Source organism: Pleurodeles waltl, chromosome 10 (assembly GCF_031143425.1).
Source record: "Pleurodeles waltl isolate 20211129_DDA chromosome 10, aPleWal1.hap1.20221129, whole genome shotgun sequence".
NCBI lineage: Eukaryota > Metazoa > Chordata > Amphibia > Caudata > Salamandridae > Pleurodeles > Pleurodeles waltl.
In genome coordinates, this window is record NC_090449.1 from 254,580,443 (window position 1) to 254,597,876 (window position 17,434).

The 17,434-nt window shown below is 43.8% G+C and overlaps 1 protein-coding gene across 3 annotated transcripts in view; it reads left to right on the forward strand.

Moving 5' to 3' along the window:
• The window catches only part of CAPN15 (calpain 15), a 292,664-nt gene that overhangs the window by 252,639 nt on the left and 22,591 nt on the right, over positions 1–17,434 (forward strand). For all 3 annotated transcript variants that reach the window (XM_069210362.1, XM_069210360.1, XM_069210361.1), the window contains exons 8-10: positions 5,055–5,216; positions 14,471–14,703; positions 15,361–15,527. In XM_069210362.1, the coding sequence (XP_069066463.1) occupies positions 5,055–5,216; positions 14,471–14,703; positions 15,361–15,527 (562 nt within the window). The remainder of the gene's footprint in view (positions 1–5,054; positions 5,217–14,470; positions 14,704–15,360; positions 15,528–17,434) is intronic.

The following is a 17,434-nucleotide window of genomic DNA, read 5'->3' on the forward strand; positions in this document are numbered from 1 at the left end:
TTTATTAAAAAGTTAAAATGCGTGATGTTAGACAGCTCTGCAGTGTGGCTACAAATTTGATGAAGCACAAACATAGCCAATTGGCATAAATCATGATCTGACGACCGTCTGTATTGCCAAGTCTTAAATTCATCATGGCCCATTCATTGTTTTGGATGCATCAAACATGTTTCTCACTCATTTGAAACAAGGGATGCTTTGTACAGTTTTCTGAGAAGCTGATATGTTGCCACTACCTGTTGATACAAACATAAAGGCATGATTAACTCCAATGTCTACATCAGCAGAGGATTATAAAATAGTAGAGGGGAGGTATGGCCGTGACTGTAGGTGGCTGAAGCAGACACAGGGAGGGAAATATGTTTGAACTAAGTAATGCACGCTCATTAAAGGTGGAAAGGGAAAAGAGGGCATCATCGATTGGTATGAGTGTGTCCTGGTATATTGTGCTGTGAACAGAGAGGGCAACTAAACACGATCTTAGGTGTATTTTGCTACTCTTTCAACTGGATCCTCAGATAATAATTTGATACGCTTCATGACCGTACCTGTCGAGAAACTGACTGATGCTTGATAGTACCATAAGCACATAAGTAGGAGCAGGAAGTTTCATAATAATTTAATATCCTTATTCATTACACAGTTTATTTCTGCTCTTCTGTGTAGTGTGGTACAATACAGGTCTGGCGCGCAGCTCAAAGGGGAACTTTGGAATCTTTTCCACTTGAAATATAAAGATTAATAATGACCATACACGCCAGACAAAAATCTATCCTTGGACTATAAAATATAAATGCTACATATAGGTAAGCTTTGTTAAAAGGAGGGCACTTGCAATGGATTATATTGTTATCCCTTTTACACCAGTGAAGAAAGGCTACTCAGATTGCTCCCCCCCCCTTAATTGAATGCTTGTATAAGAAAAGGTGGGTTCCTGTCATTTGTTCTCTTGTGCCCTGCAGGACAATTAACGTTTTATACAATTTAAAGAATTAATGTATCAAGCCTAGACCCCCAGCTATGTCCACTCACCCTTTAAAAACAGAGGCGTCAATTAAATAAAACTATACTGCACGTTAGAAACTCCACTTTTTAGTAATTTAGACCATAGCCATAAGATAAAGAAATCTTTAAGTGATTTTTGGTTTATGGGTAGATGAATAACCAGAAGTTGCTGTTAGGGCATATCTGTGGTAGCCGTGATGGCAAAATTATGACCTTATGCAAATCTTTAATATTACTTGAAATTGCTTTCTTCGTTTGCAAAAGGGACATTGTAAGGAAATGCCTCCTTGGCATGGTTACCCCCTGACTTTTTGCCTTTGCTGATGCTATGTTTTGAATTGAAAGTGTGCTGAGGCCTGCTAACCAGGCCCCAGCACCAGTGTTCTTTCCCTAACCTGTACTTTTGATTCCACAATTGGCACACCCTGGCATCCAGATAAGTCCCTTGTAACTGGTACCTCTGGTACCAAGGGCCCTGATGCCAGGAAAGGTCTCTAAGGGCTGCAGCATGTATTATGCCACCCTAGAGACCCCTCACCCAGCACAGACACACTGCTTACCAGCTTGTGTGTGCTAGTGAGAGCAAAATGGGTAAGTCGACATGGCACTCCCCTCAGGGTGCCATGCCAGCCTCTCACTGCCTATGCAGTATAGGTAAGACACCCCTCTAGCAGGCCTTACAGCCCTAAGGCAGGGTGCACTATACCATAGGTGAGGGTACCAGTGCATGAGCACTGTGCCCCTACAGTGTCTAAGCAAAACCTTAGACATTGTAAGTGCAGGGTAGCCATAAGAGTATATGGTCTGGGGGTCTGTTTTACACGAACTCCACAGCACCCTAATGGCTACACTGAAAACAGGGAAGTTTGGTATCAAACTTCTCAGCACAATAAATGCACACTGATGCCAGTGTACATTTTATTGTAAAATACACCACAGAGGGCACCTTAGAGGTGCCCCCTGAAACTTAACCGACTATCTGTGTAGGCTGACTGGTTCCAGCAGCCTGCCACACTAGAGACATGTTGCTGGCCCCATGGGGAGAGTGCCTTTGTCACTCTGAGGCCAGTAACAAAGCCTGCACTGGGTGGAGATGCTAACACCTCCCCCAGGCAGGAGCTGTAACACCTGGCGGTGAGCCTCAAAGGCTCACCCCTTTGTCACAGCACCGCAGGACACTCCAGCTAGTGGAGTTGCCCGCCCCCTCCGGCCCCGGCCCCCACTTTTGGCGGCAAGGCCGGAGAAAATAATGAGAATAACAAGGAGGAGTCACTGACCAGTCAGGACAGCCCCTAAGGTGTCCTGAGCTGAGGTGACTCTAACTTTTAGAAATCCTCCATCTTGCAGATGGAGGATTCCCCCAATAGGATTAGGGATGTGACCCCCTCCCCTTGGGAGGAGGCACAAAGAGGGTGTACCCACCCTCAGGGCTAGTAGCCATTGGCTACTAACCCCCCAGACCTAAACACGCCCTTAAATTTAGTATTTAAGGGCTCTCCCTGAACCTAGAAATTAGATTCCTGCAACTACAAGAAGAAGGACTGCCGAGCTGAAAGACCCCTGCAGAGGAAGACCAGAAGACACCAACTGCCTTGGCCCCAGACTTACCGGCCTGTCTCCTGCCTTCCAAAGAACCCTGCTCCAGCGACGCTTTCCAAGGGACCAGCGACCTCTGAATCCTCTGAGGACTGCCCTGCTTCGAAAAAGACAAGAAACTCCCGAGGACAGCGGCACTGCTCCAAAAGAACTGCAACTTTGTTACAAGGAGCAGATTTAAAGACCCCTGCAACTCCCCGCAAGAAGCGTGAGACTTGCAACACTGCACCCGGCGACCCCGACTCGACTGGTGGAGAACAACCAACTCAGGGAGGACCCTCCGGCGACTCTACGACTGTGAGTAACCAAAGTTGTCCCCCCTGAGCCCCCACAGCGACGCCTGCAGAAGGAATCCCCAGGCTCCCCCTGACCGCGACTGTCTGAACTCCATTTCCCGACGCCTGGAAAAGACCCTGCACCCGCAGCCCCCAGCGCCTAAAGAAACGGAACTTCTGTGCAGGAGTGACCCCCAGGAGGCCCTCTCCCTTGTCCAGGTGGTGGCTACCCCGAGGAGCCCCCCCCTTGCCTGCCTGCGACGCTGAAGAGATCCCTTGATCCTCTCATTGACTTCCATTAAAAACCCGACACGTGTTTGCACACTGCACCCGGCCGCCCCTGCGCTGCTGAGGGTGTACTTTTTGTGCTGACTTGTGTCCCCCCCCGGTGCCCTACAAAACCCCCCTGGTCTGCCCTCCGAAGACGCGGGTACTTACCTGCTGGCAGACTGGAACCGGGGCACCCCCTTCTCTCCATTGAAGCCTATGTGTTTTGGGCACCTCTTTGACCTTTGCACCTGACCGGCCCTGAGCTGCTGGTGTGATAACTTTGGGGTTGCTCTGAACCCCCAACGGTGGGCTACCTTGGACCAAAAACTCAAACCTGTAAGTGACTTACTTACCTGTTGAAACTAACAATAACTTACCTCCCCCAGGAACTGTGAAAATTGCACAGTGTCCACTTTTAAAACAGCTTATTGTGTTTTATGTGAAAAGTATACATGCTAAAGTAATGATTCAAAGTTCCTAGAGTACTTACCTGCAATACCTTTCAAAAGAGCTATTACATGTAAAATGTGAACCTGTGGTTCTTAAAATAAACTAAGAAAATATATTTTTCTATAACAAAACCTATTGGCTGGATTTGTCTCTGAGTGTGTGTACCTCATTTATTGTCTATGTGTATGTACAACAAATGCTTAACACTACTCCTTGGATAAGCCTACTGCTCGACCACACTACCACAAAATAGAGCATTAGTATTATCTCTTTTTACCACTATTTTACCTCTAAGGGGAACCCTTGGACTCTGTGCATGCTATTCCTTACTTTGAAATAGCACATACAGAGCCAACTTCCTACAGACATCATTCAGGCTTCATTGTTTAGTGCATCAATATATATTTCTCCATTAGAAATGAATTGTAGATGTATATAGCGCGCCGATGCCAAGAGTCAAACCCAGATCTCCAGCTCCCAAGGCGGTTGCTCTGACCGCTGTGCTACATCCTCTCCCCTGAGTGAATTCTAGTTGCTGGGCTTGCGGCCAAAGTGCAGTTTTTCAGGATTAGATCTGGGAAGCTTAGAAATGGACAACACTGCCTACCGCTTTAAGAATCGAACCTTTTACCACTTCATCTTTTTTCTTCATTATGTAATGTATGTATATTCCCAAACAATAGCCTCATAGCTACATTTTTTCTTCTCTACTGTAGATAGTTCTGCTCACCCAATCAAAAGTGTTAGTTGCCATATCAAATACGCTTTTTTGTTAAAATAAAAACAGCTAAAGCGCATATTAGACCTGTCAGCCTTAGGATGTGGATATCCTCCAACTTTTTGCCTGCCTCCCTCCACTTTTCTTACACTATTTTTGCTGGTTCTAGGCCTCTGTGCACTTTACTTCTGCTAACCATTGATAAAGTTCATATGCTCTCTCCCTTCATCATCGTAACATTGGTTTATCCCCAATTAGCATATTTGATTTACTTGTAAGTCCCTAGTAAAGTGCACTACATGTGCCCAGGGCCTGTAAATTATTAAATATTACTAGTGGGCCTACAGCACTGACTCTGCCACCCACATAAATAACCCTTAACCATGTCTCAGGCCTGCCATTGCAAGCCCTGTGTGCGTAGTTTCACTGCCACTTCGACTTGGCATTGAAAAGTACTTGCCAAGCCTCAAACACTCTTTTTTCTCCATATATGTCACCCCTAAGGAAGGCTTTAGGTAACCCAGAGGGCAGGGTGCTATGTAGGTAAAAGGCAGGACCTGTACATATGTGTTTTATATGTCCTGGTAATGCTTGCCGTTGTAATTGTTGATTCTCTTGTAGGAGTTGCGATAGTTTGTCCATGTTCCATGTAATTCATATATACTATAAATGTCAATCACACAAATTTAAAGTTGCTACAGGGCCTGACCAGTTTCCTCTTTTTCGTCTACCTGCGGCAGGTACTTTGACTCTGTGGATATATGCAAGATCCATTCAGACTGGCATGAGGTCCGGGTGCAGGGCGTCTTCCCCAACCGAGCGAGTGGGCCCATGACGGTGACTTCTCTGACAGTAGTGGAGCGCACGTCCGTGGAGTTTGCCCTCTTCCAGGAGGGCAGCAGGTATGTGCCCCTAGGGTACGCTAAAGTACTAGGTAGTGGCTTTGGTACTTGTGCATTATGCTCCCCCTTGAAATGTAGAACATGGAAGCCGATCTTTGCCTTAAAATGTGATCTGCAGCACTTGCACGGATATGAGCCATATGAACAGGATAAGGGTGCCTGTCTGGCACAGCGAGTGTACTGGAAATAATGAAAATAAAGTGACTGATAATTTCCCTTGGAAAGCTCATTTTAACACCTCTTGTTCCAAAACCACCTATTGCCCCACTGCATGTATGAACTGGTATGAGGCCGTGACAGAGAGGCATTCATTTATCTGTAGGTGTGATAAACACTGGGAAAAAGTGGATTGGAGTGGTCCAGTAACCCTGAAGTCACTCTTTGTGACTTGGATAAAGTCTTCGTTCTCTGCTCCTGGTGTAATCAAACTGTCTAGCTATGTTATAGATTTTAGGGGTGTGGTGGCCCTGCCGCTCTGATCCTCCCTCCCATCACCTGGTTCTTGTTTCATAATTCTGAATGGCAGAAACCACACTTTAATTGAAAAGTAACTTGAGAGGGTCTTTAGTGTTACACATGAGGGAAGTGAAAGTTCATAAATGCTTACTACTTTGTGACTGGCATCTCTTGGTACAGTTTAGTCCCTGGAGTTGGTACATGGCATCTCACTTTTTGGCTCACCTGATAAACCCAGACCAGAAGCCATTGGAGTGGCAGTATAAAGAGTGTTCCTGCTGTGAGTGGTGGGAGACAGCACTGTAGGAGCTGTTTGCATTATCCTGTTTTCACCTTAAATTCCTGCTTAATAAAGTAGGAGCATGGAGGCAGTGGAAACCAAACAGCTGGAGGTCATTATTAGTGTAAAGTAGTACAGTGATTCACAGATGGATATATTATGGTTCTGGCCTGTGAATAATGAAGTTATTTTAAATCAGTTGGAACTCTGTGTCTAGTTTTTTAGTACATGTAAGAGAGTTCTGTTAACACATAATTCATAGCTCGATTTTCTTCGAAGACATAAGAGATGGGTAAGCATTTAACCATGCCATTTTCAGCACTTGTGTCCAAGGCAGTAACATGGATGCTTCTGCTGCAACCTACCACTACCAATTCCCCTCCTCACACTGGTGCTGGCAATGTGCTTGAAGGGCAGGCTGTCCTGCTTCCTCGAGTATCACCACAGCATGCTGAGGGGTTCATGAATGTGCCTTAGAGCAAAACACAGATCCAGCTTTCGCCCTTTATCACATTCACGTACTGAAAGATGTACTGCTTAGTATGCAACCTCTCATCTGCCTAGCAGTCACCATAAGGTGTTCAGTGCCTCACTACTCTTCTTGAGCTGTGGGTTCCCCTGGAGGAGACCAATAAATTTGCCAAAAAATTGCTAAAATTTCACTTTTCTTTTCAGAAAAATGGGAAAAGGGCTACATCAGAAAGCATGTTTTTTCCCCCTGAAAATGGCATCAACAAAAGGGTTGCAGTGCTAAAATCTCCATATTCCCAGCTTTCAGGAACAGGCAGACATGAATCAGAAAAACACATTTTTCAACACAATTTTGGCATTTTACTGGGACATACTCCATTTTTACTATTTTTTGTGCTTTCAGCCTTCTTCCAGTTTGTGACAGAAATGGGTGTGAAACCAATGCTGGATCCGGATAGCTAAACATTTCTGAAAAGTAGACAACATTTTGAATTCAGCAAGGGGTCATTTGTGCAGATCCTTCAAGGTTTTCCTTCAGAAAGTAACAGGTAGAATAAAAAAATATTGAAATTGAGGTGAAAGAGTACTTTTTGTCCACGTTTTCTTCTATGACTTTTTCCTGCTATGGCAGATTTTTTAAAGCAATATACTGTTACGTCTGCTGGACTTTTGTGGTTGCGGGGATATAGGGCTTGTAGGTTCATCAAAAACTCTGGGTACCCAGAACCAATAAAGGAGCTGCACCTTGCAGCGGGTTTTCATTCTAAACCAGGTATACAGCAATTCATTTGGTGAAATAAAAAAAGTGAAAAATAGGTATCACGGAAACCTTTGTGTTTCCAAAATGGGCACAAGATAAGGTGTTGAGAAGCAGTGGTTATTTGCACATCTCTGAATTCAGGGGTGCTCATACTAGCATGTGAATTACAGGGCATTTCTCAAATAGACTTCTTTTTTTTACACACTGTCTTACATTTGGAAGGAAACAATGTAGAGAAATACAAGGGGCAATAACACTTGTTCTGCTATTCTGTGTTCCCCCAAGTCTCCCGATACAAATGGTACCTCACTTGTGTGGGTACGCCCAGTGCCCACGACAGGAAAGGCAACATGGACACATCACATTTTTACATTGAAATCTGACGTGTTTTTTGGAAAGTGCCTAGCTGTGGATTTTGACCTATAGCTCAGCCGGCACCTAGGGAAACCTAGCAAACCTGTGCATACTTGAAAATTAGACACATAGGGGAATCCAGGATGGGGTTACTTGTGGGGCTCTCACTAGGTTCTGTTACCCAGAATCCTTTTAAAACCTCAAAATTTTGCAAAAAAAACACTTTTCCCTCACATTTCGGTGCTGCACAGTTCTGGAATCTGAGAGGAGCCACAAACTTCCTTCCACCCGGCATTCCCCCATGTCTCCCGATAAAAATGGTACCTCACTTGTATGGGTAGGCCTAGCACCCGCGACAGGAAATGCCCCAAAACACAACGTGGACACATCACATTTTCCCAAAGAAAACTGACCTGTTTTTTTGCAAAGTGCCTAGCTGTGGATTGTGGCCTCTAGCTCAGTCGACACCTTGGGGAAACGTAGGACACCTATACATTTTTTTAAAACTAGACACCTAGGGTAATTCAGAATGGGGTGACTTGTGGGGCTCTCACTAGGTTCTGTTGCCCAGAATCCTTTGCAAACCTCAAAATTTGGCAAAAAAACACAAAACACCTTTTCCTCACATTTTGGTGCTGGAAAGTTCTGGAATCTGAGAGGAGCCACAAATTTCCTTCCAGCCAGCTCCCCCCCTCGTCTCCCGATATAAAAATGGTACCTCACTTGTGTTGGTAGGCCTAGTTCCTGCGACAGCAAATGCCCCAAAACACAACATGGACACATCACATTTTCCCAAAGAAAACTGACCTGTTTTTTGCAAAGTGCCTAGCTGTGGATTTTGGCCTCTAGCTCAGCTGACACCTAGGAAAACCTAGCAAACCTGGACATTTCCGAAAACGAGACACCTAGGGGAACCCACGATGCAGTAACCTGTGGCGCTCTCACCAGGTTCTGTTACCTAGAATCCTCTGAAAACCTGAAAATGTGGCAAAAGAACACCTTTTCCTCACATTTCGGTGATAGAAAGTTATGAAATCTGAGAGGAACCACAAATATCCTTCCACCCAGCATTCCCCCAAGTCACCTGATAAAAATGGTACCTCACTTGTGTGGGTAGGCCTAGTGCCCCTGTCAGTAAAAGATCACACAACGGTCAATGTTAGTCCTTACATGAGAGCAACTGTTGACCCTGGGGTGATCCATTCCTGATGCAGGCACTGGGTACAGGCACTCAAGTGAGGTAGCGTTTTTATGAGGACAGGTGGGGAAACACTGGGTGGTAGGAATTTTGTGAATACCAGCATATTCCTGTAGTTTGTGTGACGGAAATGCAAGAAAAAAGATTTTTTAATTCAACATTTCACCTTTGCAGGGTATTCTGGGTAAGAAAACTTTGGGGAATCTGCACAATCCACACCTCCGTGGACTGCCTTCGGTGTCTAGTTTCCAGAAATGTCTGGGTTTGGTAGGTTCCCTACCGAGCCCAGGACCAAAAACACTGGTCCCTGCCTTACAAAACCAGGTTGTTTTGTAATAGATAATTTTGATGTCTCCACAATACGATTTGGGCGGTGGAATTTGGGAATGAACTAAATTGGGGAGCTCCCAAGAGAGTACTCTCTCTGCTTGCTGCCGCATGCACCTGCTCTCTGGGTTGGGCTAACCTGATATTGTCCCACCTCACGGACTATGCTTTTGAAGGGACAGCAGGGCTGTCCTCATCACCTCCCTCAGAATCACCGGAAAAGGAGTTAACGGATGGGACTCCTCCGACTGGAAAAATCACTCCCAGAGTCTGCGCCATTCTCCTGTCCCCCAGATGCTGTCCGTATCTGCTGTCTCAGTCTCTGATCCTACGTCAGAGCTGTCCTCTATAACCTGAGTTAGGGCTTGAGCAGCAGTCATCCAACGAGATGCCATTTCTGCTACTGGCAAAACTGTCGCTCTAAAACAGTAGCCTACGTAAACAGTCTCAAAATTGCTGGTTGGTGTGTGTGTGATTCGTGGAACTGTAAAGGTCCCCTTACCTTCTCTTCTTCCCTCAATCAGCACTTTCTCTCAAGATACTCAAAAACACAAAAAAGACACTATTACTTCACCTTGTCACATACCAGTCGTCACAGTCCAACAGTCATTTTTGGTGCTCCCACTCCCATGACCTCCTCCTCGGATTCCCTCACTACCACCCAGCAAAAGTGCCCTTCATCTCTCCATAGCCCCCCTCGCACATATATTTAATTTGTATTATAGTGCAGGTAATGGCTGGCTTTACTAATCCACTCAGCTATTCACATATAATACAGTTTTGATCTTTGCAGTAGGCATATAAACCTTCTGCGCTAATTTATGGCATCACAACTGCCACTAGACAAAAGTCAGATCCTTTTCTAGCAGAAACATAGTCACAAGAGTTACTTGACTTTTTCATTGCTGCCTAAAATCTACAGTTGAAACGCGTCAGATGAAGTATGTGCATTGCTTTGAAGACGCGAGCTGCAAGAGACCTGGAAGCGAATATATATATATATAGAGAGGTCACTTTTATATGTTGGTGTGGTTTTCCTGGGGGCCGTTCGCAGTCCCCAGGGAAACCACAGACAGGCATTGACAAAAGTGATCGCCATAGCTGTATGGTTTCCCTGAGAGGTGGCCATAGTGCCCCCCAAGGGAAACCATACAACTATTCAAAAAATTGGGCTGAGGGGAGACACAGAAGCTCTTCCGTGTCTCCTGATGGGGGGTTTGAATGCAAAAAGAAATTCTCCCTGGTGACGCCCGCACCTATCAGGTTAAGAAGATGGGAATTGACAAATTACATTTGAACACATTCACAAGCACAGAAAACATAAATCTGAATAATCCCATCCGCACAAAATTATGGTGCACTCACATAAAAAAACAATTTAATTTTTTTGAGGTATTCTCCATGATACTGTAATCCAGGCTGAACTCCCCTTTTTTTTTTTTTTTTTTTTTTTTTTAAGACAGCAGTCTGCGGTGTTTGTATACATCTTTCTAATGTCATTTTGGTGGTGTGGTGTATAGGTTGTTCAGTGCATGCTGTATAACTGAAGAGTGGATTCCATATCTTACTAAAGTGTCTCTCAATATGCGCTAGATCATCATACTGCTAGGATTATCTTAGTCACTGCTTCCACATGATCAGTAAGTCAACCCGCACTGAAGCCCATCAATACCTAACCCAGTTGTTCAAGGAGACTGGATATCTCAACTCCTCTCTTGGGTGGCTAAGGACCTCCTTCTAGTACAAGGTGATGACTGAGCACTCCCACCAAATGTGAAACAAAAAACCCTGTTGTTTTGAGCAATACTGCCATCAGTCCGGCACCGCTGGGAATATCTGGTGGAGCCTTGTTGATGTCATGTACCATAATTTGTATATACATTCTCATTATGGTATTCTCAAGTACCACTTAGGTATGCTTGTCCCTAGTTTCCCCATCCTTCACCCAGGATGTTTCTATGTAAGGCCTCTGCCTGCTTATGTAAAGATAAAAATGTTTGGGCCTTGTTGCCCAGTGTTATCAGTGTTTCCATATTCCTCACTCATTTGGGAGGTGGGCCAGAGGTGTGCTCCTTTGCTCCTTCCCCCTTTGATTTTGAGCAACCCACACCCCCACTTTCACCCCCATAAATCGTTACACCATCTGCTGTTGATCGAATATATGCTATCGCCATCCAAGCTTCTCACCCACAGTGTGCTGCTTCACTCTTCATTTTTGCCCCCCTTTTTTGCCTGTTGCACTACTGTCCCACTTGTATGGGAATAATGGAATCTGGTTTGCACTGTGAGTGATTTTGCTTGAATTCCCTAGTGAGTTGCACACCCAGGCCTCTTTTGCCCATGGTAGATTATCCGTTAACAGTCGTTTTACCTCCTTTCCTTTTTAATGATCTGTCCTTATAATTTTTTGGTAGTTTGTTAAATGCTTTCCCTTCGTCAAGCCATTTCTTGATTGTGGATCTTTGTGTGAGTCTGCTGTCACTGTGGGTGCCTATGGTACCTTGATCACTTTCATGCCTTCCTTCAAGGCTGGAATTGTTCTCTCTTCTCAGTGCCCGGAAGAATATAGCCCTAATGGGAGTAACCATCAAAACGTAATGTTTCCTATTTAATTCCCGGGTTAAAAGTCTAAAGCTTCTCCTACTCTGCACAGTCACTGCTGAGAAATCATGAAAGAGCAGTATCCGGCTGTTGAAGTATGGGATGTTGGGTATCTTGCTAGCTTGGAATAATTCCTTGTTCAGCTGGTATTCTGCCACTTTTTGCCACAATACCTCCTGAACTTATCTATTTCTGTTGATCTTTGGTCCACCATGTGCCCTCTAACTATTCCTGTTTGGTAAACAGCTTCCAACTTCAATACCCTCCTAAGTATCTCAAGGGGGCAGATATTGATATTGCTTCTCCTGGTGCCTTCCTTGAGTTTACTAATCCAGATATTATCCTATATGGATCTATTTTCTAAATCCTTGTACTTCTCTGTGCAGAATTTCGCTTTGCTCTCTAAATTTGCAATGAGCATGTCCATGAGTTGTTCCATTGTTGGATTAATTTTCAACAGACATTTGACACTTATTGCATATCTACCTGATGCCAGTAAAGTGTATGCCTTGTTCTGTTTGAAAGGTAACCATAGTTCCCCACAGTGTTTACTCAAACCCTTTCTGCCAGTCAGCAAGCAGGTTTTCTAGGCCTTCTTTTGTGACTGAGATAGGGATTTTCTGCTATTCCTTTATACCTCGTTAGTTTCCTAGGATGCAGCCTTGGTTTATCTTTCAGTGGTGCCCAGGGCAGACCCCAGAGTCGGACTGGTTAAAAAAAAAAAAAATAGGCCCAACACCAAAATAAATGTATCCCCCTCTAGCAAACAATGTACCTGAAAAAGTGACTCACTTTTGCAAATCAGTCAAGTTTTGAACATGTCATGGCATGCTGTATAGGTGTTTTGCAAGGCATGGGAGACTACAAGCATTTGTGATTGGTGCAGGCAGTGCTTAACAGTAAGAGCCAGACCTTAAAACAGGACCACAAACTGCCCTACCCACTTGCCTCACCCACTGTCTGTCAGAACAGTCCTTCAGGCACTGCCAAATTTTCCTACATGCCAGTCCGACCCTGATTCATTGCGGTCTTCGCTATAGAGACCTCAGTGTGACCGTACCATTTGTACCTCGCAGCTCCTTCCCAGTTTTGACCCAACCCCCATGCATTGGCCTGCGTGCTCTGCACTGTTGTATGGTACTGCAGCATTTATAAAGCGCTTACTACCCCTTTATGTTGGTCTTGCCTACATGAGTGGCATGCTATATCATGTAGGGTGTGTGGTTGGAAGGAAGTTGTTTTTGTTGTGTTCTTACATCGCAGGTGTTCAGTGTTGTGCGTGTTGACCACCGAGGTGCTGTTAGGTGCAGTTATCATGTTGTGGGAGAGTGTTTGGATCGTTAATTGTAAGAGGCAGATGCACATTTTTATGGTTTTCAGCACGCTGGTAGCATTGGTTGCATTGAAACAGCTCAGCAGATAGATGTATGGGGTGGTTACTGCACTGGGTTGTCCAATCTGAGATTTTGTGTTGGGTGCTTCTGATACTAGCTGGTACTGAATTCCAGAGTGTGGCATCTTGTACTGAGAAAGCAGTACCTCATAAGTGTATCATTTGGTAAGGTGGTATGATAAGTGGTGCAAACTTGGAGCACAGTGTTCTGTTTGGTTTATATTGCTTGAATTTACCCTGTTGGTATAGCAATCCTTTTCCTTCCATGGATAATGCAGAGTGCCTTGAACATTGCCCTTCCAGCAATTAGAAAACAGTGGAGCCTGAGAATGACTTGCAATTTATGTTGGTATGGAAAGATGTGACTCAGTGCTTTATATTGTGTAGAATGCTCTCTTTGTGACATAGTTGGCATGTGTAAGGATAAGTCTGAATCCTTGGTTACTCGTAGTTTTCAAACTTCTCTTGATGTTGTTAGAGGGGCATTAAGTTCCTTAGCCCATTTGGTGGCAGGCTTTTAGTTTTCCCATTGTCCTCATATCATAATCTCTGTCTTTCCAATATTGAGCATTAGATAGCTATTCATCATCCATGTGTTTATGGCATGAAGGCAGTTGAGTTTTGATTTGCTGAGGTCTTCGGACTTTCCATTTTTAAAATGATTTGGATGACATCTGTATATTTGTAACTGGTGAAGTTGTATCATTTAATCAAGTCTGGTAAGGTTGTTAGGTAGATGTGGAATAATAGAGGGAATATTATGGGCACCTGAGGGATGCCACAGTGTTGTGTGTGAGTTGGTGATGTGAAAGCGGGTAGGTAGACTACACTTTGTATGTCTGTAAGATAATAAGCTATCCATTTTAAAGCATTTTTACAGACTTCGATAATGTGAGGTCTTTGCAGTGGCATGTGGTGTTGGACAGTGTCAATGCAGTTGATTAATCCAGAAGAAGTAAGGCAGCTACTCTGTTTTTGTTCTCTGTGAGTTTTAGATTGTCCTAGATGGATATAACGACTAACCCTATGCCTATGCCCGGTCTTAAACGGGACTGTTGGTATTAAAGTAAACCATAATGTTTGGTGAAGTTAGAGTTTGCAAATTTATACGGAATGGCACGGATAGGCATCTACTGTGCCCCTGTGTTAGATGGCAAGCCCTAAAATGCATTTCCTACCTGTGGCTGAAGTTATTCAAGCTTATTGTAACTTATAACTTGAAATATAATGGCTCTCAAGTCTCATCCTATGATATACTTTATGGCAAAATAGCCATGTTGCACCTCCAACTCCATATAATTAGCCCTGGAACATAGAGATTGAGTGCTTTGAAATAAATAATGCTGTTTTATGGTGTTCGCCACTGCATTCTTTTATTTTTTTTACCATGCCTTGTTTCCGTCTTCCCTTGCAGGCGCTCGGACACCGTAGACAGCCACCTGCTGGACCTCTGCATCATGGTGTTCCGTGCCTCCTTCAGCAGTGGGAATAAGCTAGCCCTTGGCCGGCTAGTGGCACACAGCAAGCGAGCAGTCAAAAAGTTTGTCGGCTGTGACGTCATGCTGGAACCGGGCGAGTATGCTGTTGTATCCTGTGCCTTCAACCACTGGCATACGTCTATGCCAGGCTCCTCCTCCACTTCTCAGGGTAACCGGCAGTAATTCATAGGTGAAATGCATTGACGGGAATGAATGAGTGGCATATGTAAGAGACTAGCAAGGTTAATACATGTCTGGTTCAAAATGCATGGCCATGTGCTGCTTTATTTAGGAGGGTCTAAGTTGGTTAGGACCGATTATGAAAGTCAAAAGAGAGCGGCTTGAATGAGTGGTGTTTGATGTGCAAGCAGAGTGGAATTCATGGGTTTATTGAAGGGTTGTGCTAGGCTGCCTCTGTTGGAAAACTAATTTGTGCTGCATGTCAGGATTGAGCTGTATATGTGTTGCAGAGAATGTAATCGGTCTTTGTACATGTCTACCATGTTTTTTAATGCAAAACAAATTGGATTCATCCCTGAAAAAACGTTTCTTCTGTGAGATGCAATAGAATTGGTGTAGTAGCATTTAACTTGACTGATTAGGCTACATTTAATATTTAATGGATAATTTATCACTCATCAATGTGGACTGTGTCACATTACAGCATATAAGTTAAGTATTTAACTAGAGGCACCGTTTGTACCCACCAGGGCGACTGAAATATAAAGGTTGTTTTTTAATCAGATTAAGAATAAAGAGAGCATGCATTTTTCCATGCATAAATTATTTATTATTTTTTGTTTTTTGTTTCTATTTCCTTTCACAGTTTCCAGTCCCACTAGCGGTGGTGGACGCACCTCGATGGACTACTCTGGTTACATTTTGTGCATCTACAGCTCCCGCCAGGTGATGGTGGAGCAGGTTGAGGCACAGCCTACAACGCTAGCTGATGCCATAATTCTGCTGACTGAGGACAAGGGCGAGCGGCATGAGGTGAGGGCATTAGTGTATGCCGGTGGTATAGGATAAGCCTCCACGCACCCTCTCGTGTTGGGGCACCCTACCATTGAAGTTACCTGGATATGGTGACAGACTGAAAATGATACTAATAAAGTTCTTTTTTTACCGCAATTTTAATACCACAATACCACAGCGTTGCTGTGTTTAAGGAATATATTACCTTATGTAACTATTCACTTTAATAACCTTTGAAGGATCAGAAGCTTAGTTGTCCTTGCTGGGATTTAAACTCCTGGGCAGGCCACCCAGATGTCTGCAGGAAGCTCTTAACTTTGTGAGTCATGTTGCGCCTTTTAAAAGAGACCTGGATGGCTGGACTTTGACAAATGAAAATGCATCAGCACAGGGATGGGGAGACTTGCCTAGATAGCTCAGGCGATTAGTGTAGCCCTTAAATTGCCTTTCATATTTAGCACTGCAGATATTGTGCAAGTATTTTATGTTTAGTTATAGATGTCCTTGGCAATTAGTTAAAGGCTATTCATCCTCGACCCTGAGGATTGCGTGGGCAAGGGATGACAGAGATGGATGTTTTACAAACTCCTATAGCATTACATGGTTTTCCATCTCTTGGCTGGATGGAGTAAATTGGCAATATAATGCTTGCTGCTTATTAGAAGTGGGGGAAATCACTATCCTTAATAAGATCTTTCAAGGAGTTTAACCTTTGAAGGTGTAAGAGATGGACACGTGTCACGGGTCAAAGGCCCCAATCTCCTGTCTTGCTCCATTGAGTTTCACATATCCTCAATGACTAGCTGCTACTTTAGTGTCTGACTATGCTAGTCATATCTTTGCTGATGAACATAGAGGATGAGTTAAATGAGTAATAATTCTAGAACACAAAAATGTTTAAAAATATGAAGCAACTTCACAGGTGTCGGTAAGAAAAATGTGCTTTCCTCAAATAGGTACGTGGAGTACCTGATAGTTTGTTCACAACTTCTACTAAATATCAAAGAATTCAATGCTGTGTGCATCTAAATACATTTTTAAACAACTCCTCATAAGTGAATGGTTACTTTACTTAACCTTCTTCTGTGGCTGGGATGCCTCTGATATGTGGGATTAGGAACGGCAGTTCCACAACAGATTGGCTTTGTATCCACTTGCTATGTAAATTAATCCCATTTAGATTCCTTGTATGTAAATGTATTGTATGTGGATACTGGAAATCTGACAGTAGAATACGACCTACATTGGAAACCCTAATCCTACTGACCTGGCCTACCCTCTCCCTATTGGCTCTCCTTTTCTGAAATTCCACCCACTGAGTTTATGTATACTTGGTCTTGCCACACGATGTCTTCTCATTGTCCAAATGCTCAAATTATTCTAGACCTCCTCTTCATGGAGGCATACCTTCAATGCAAAACTGGATACATAGGCTTCTTTTTCTTCTTGTCCTATTCCCATACCTTATATACGTTAATATGGCAAATTGTATTATCCTCAGGGCGAATACAGGCTGTTAGACTTTGTCCTAGATCCTCATCGCCTACAAGTTCAAAGTGTTTTCATAACATTATGGACTTTCACTGAAGAAAGAAATCCGAAATAAGTTTGTTAAAACATTTTGGTAAATGGCTATGGTTACATTGTATGGATCCTGACTGTTTGTCTGTAATCCTGCATGTCAATTCAACAGCCTCATTTTCCTTCACTGAGTGATTGATGCCTGTAGCACACCTATTGCCACTTAAACCGCTGTGCTGTATATATTTACACAATTGCAGTGCCTGTACTGGTTCACTCCTATCATGGTGCATGCACCAGACCTGGTCTTACCAAATAACTCAAATGAATGATAAAAAAACAAATGTAGGACAAGTGGAGTCCCATCCTAGGACTATCTTGTCGGGCTGCTTGTGTACCTGGGT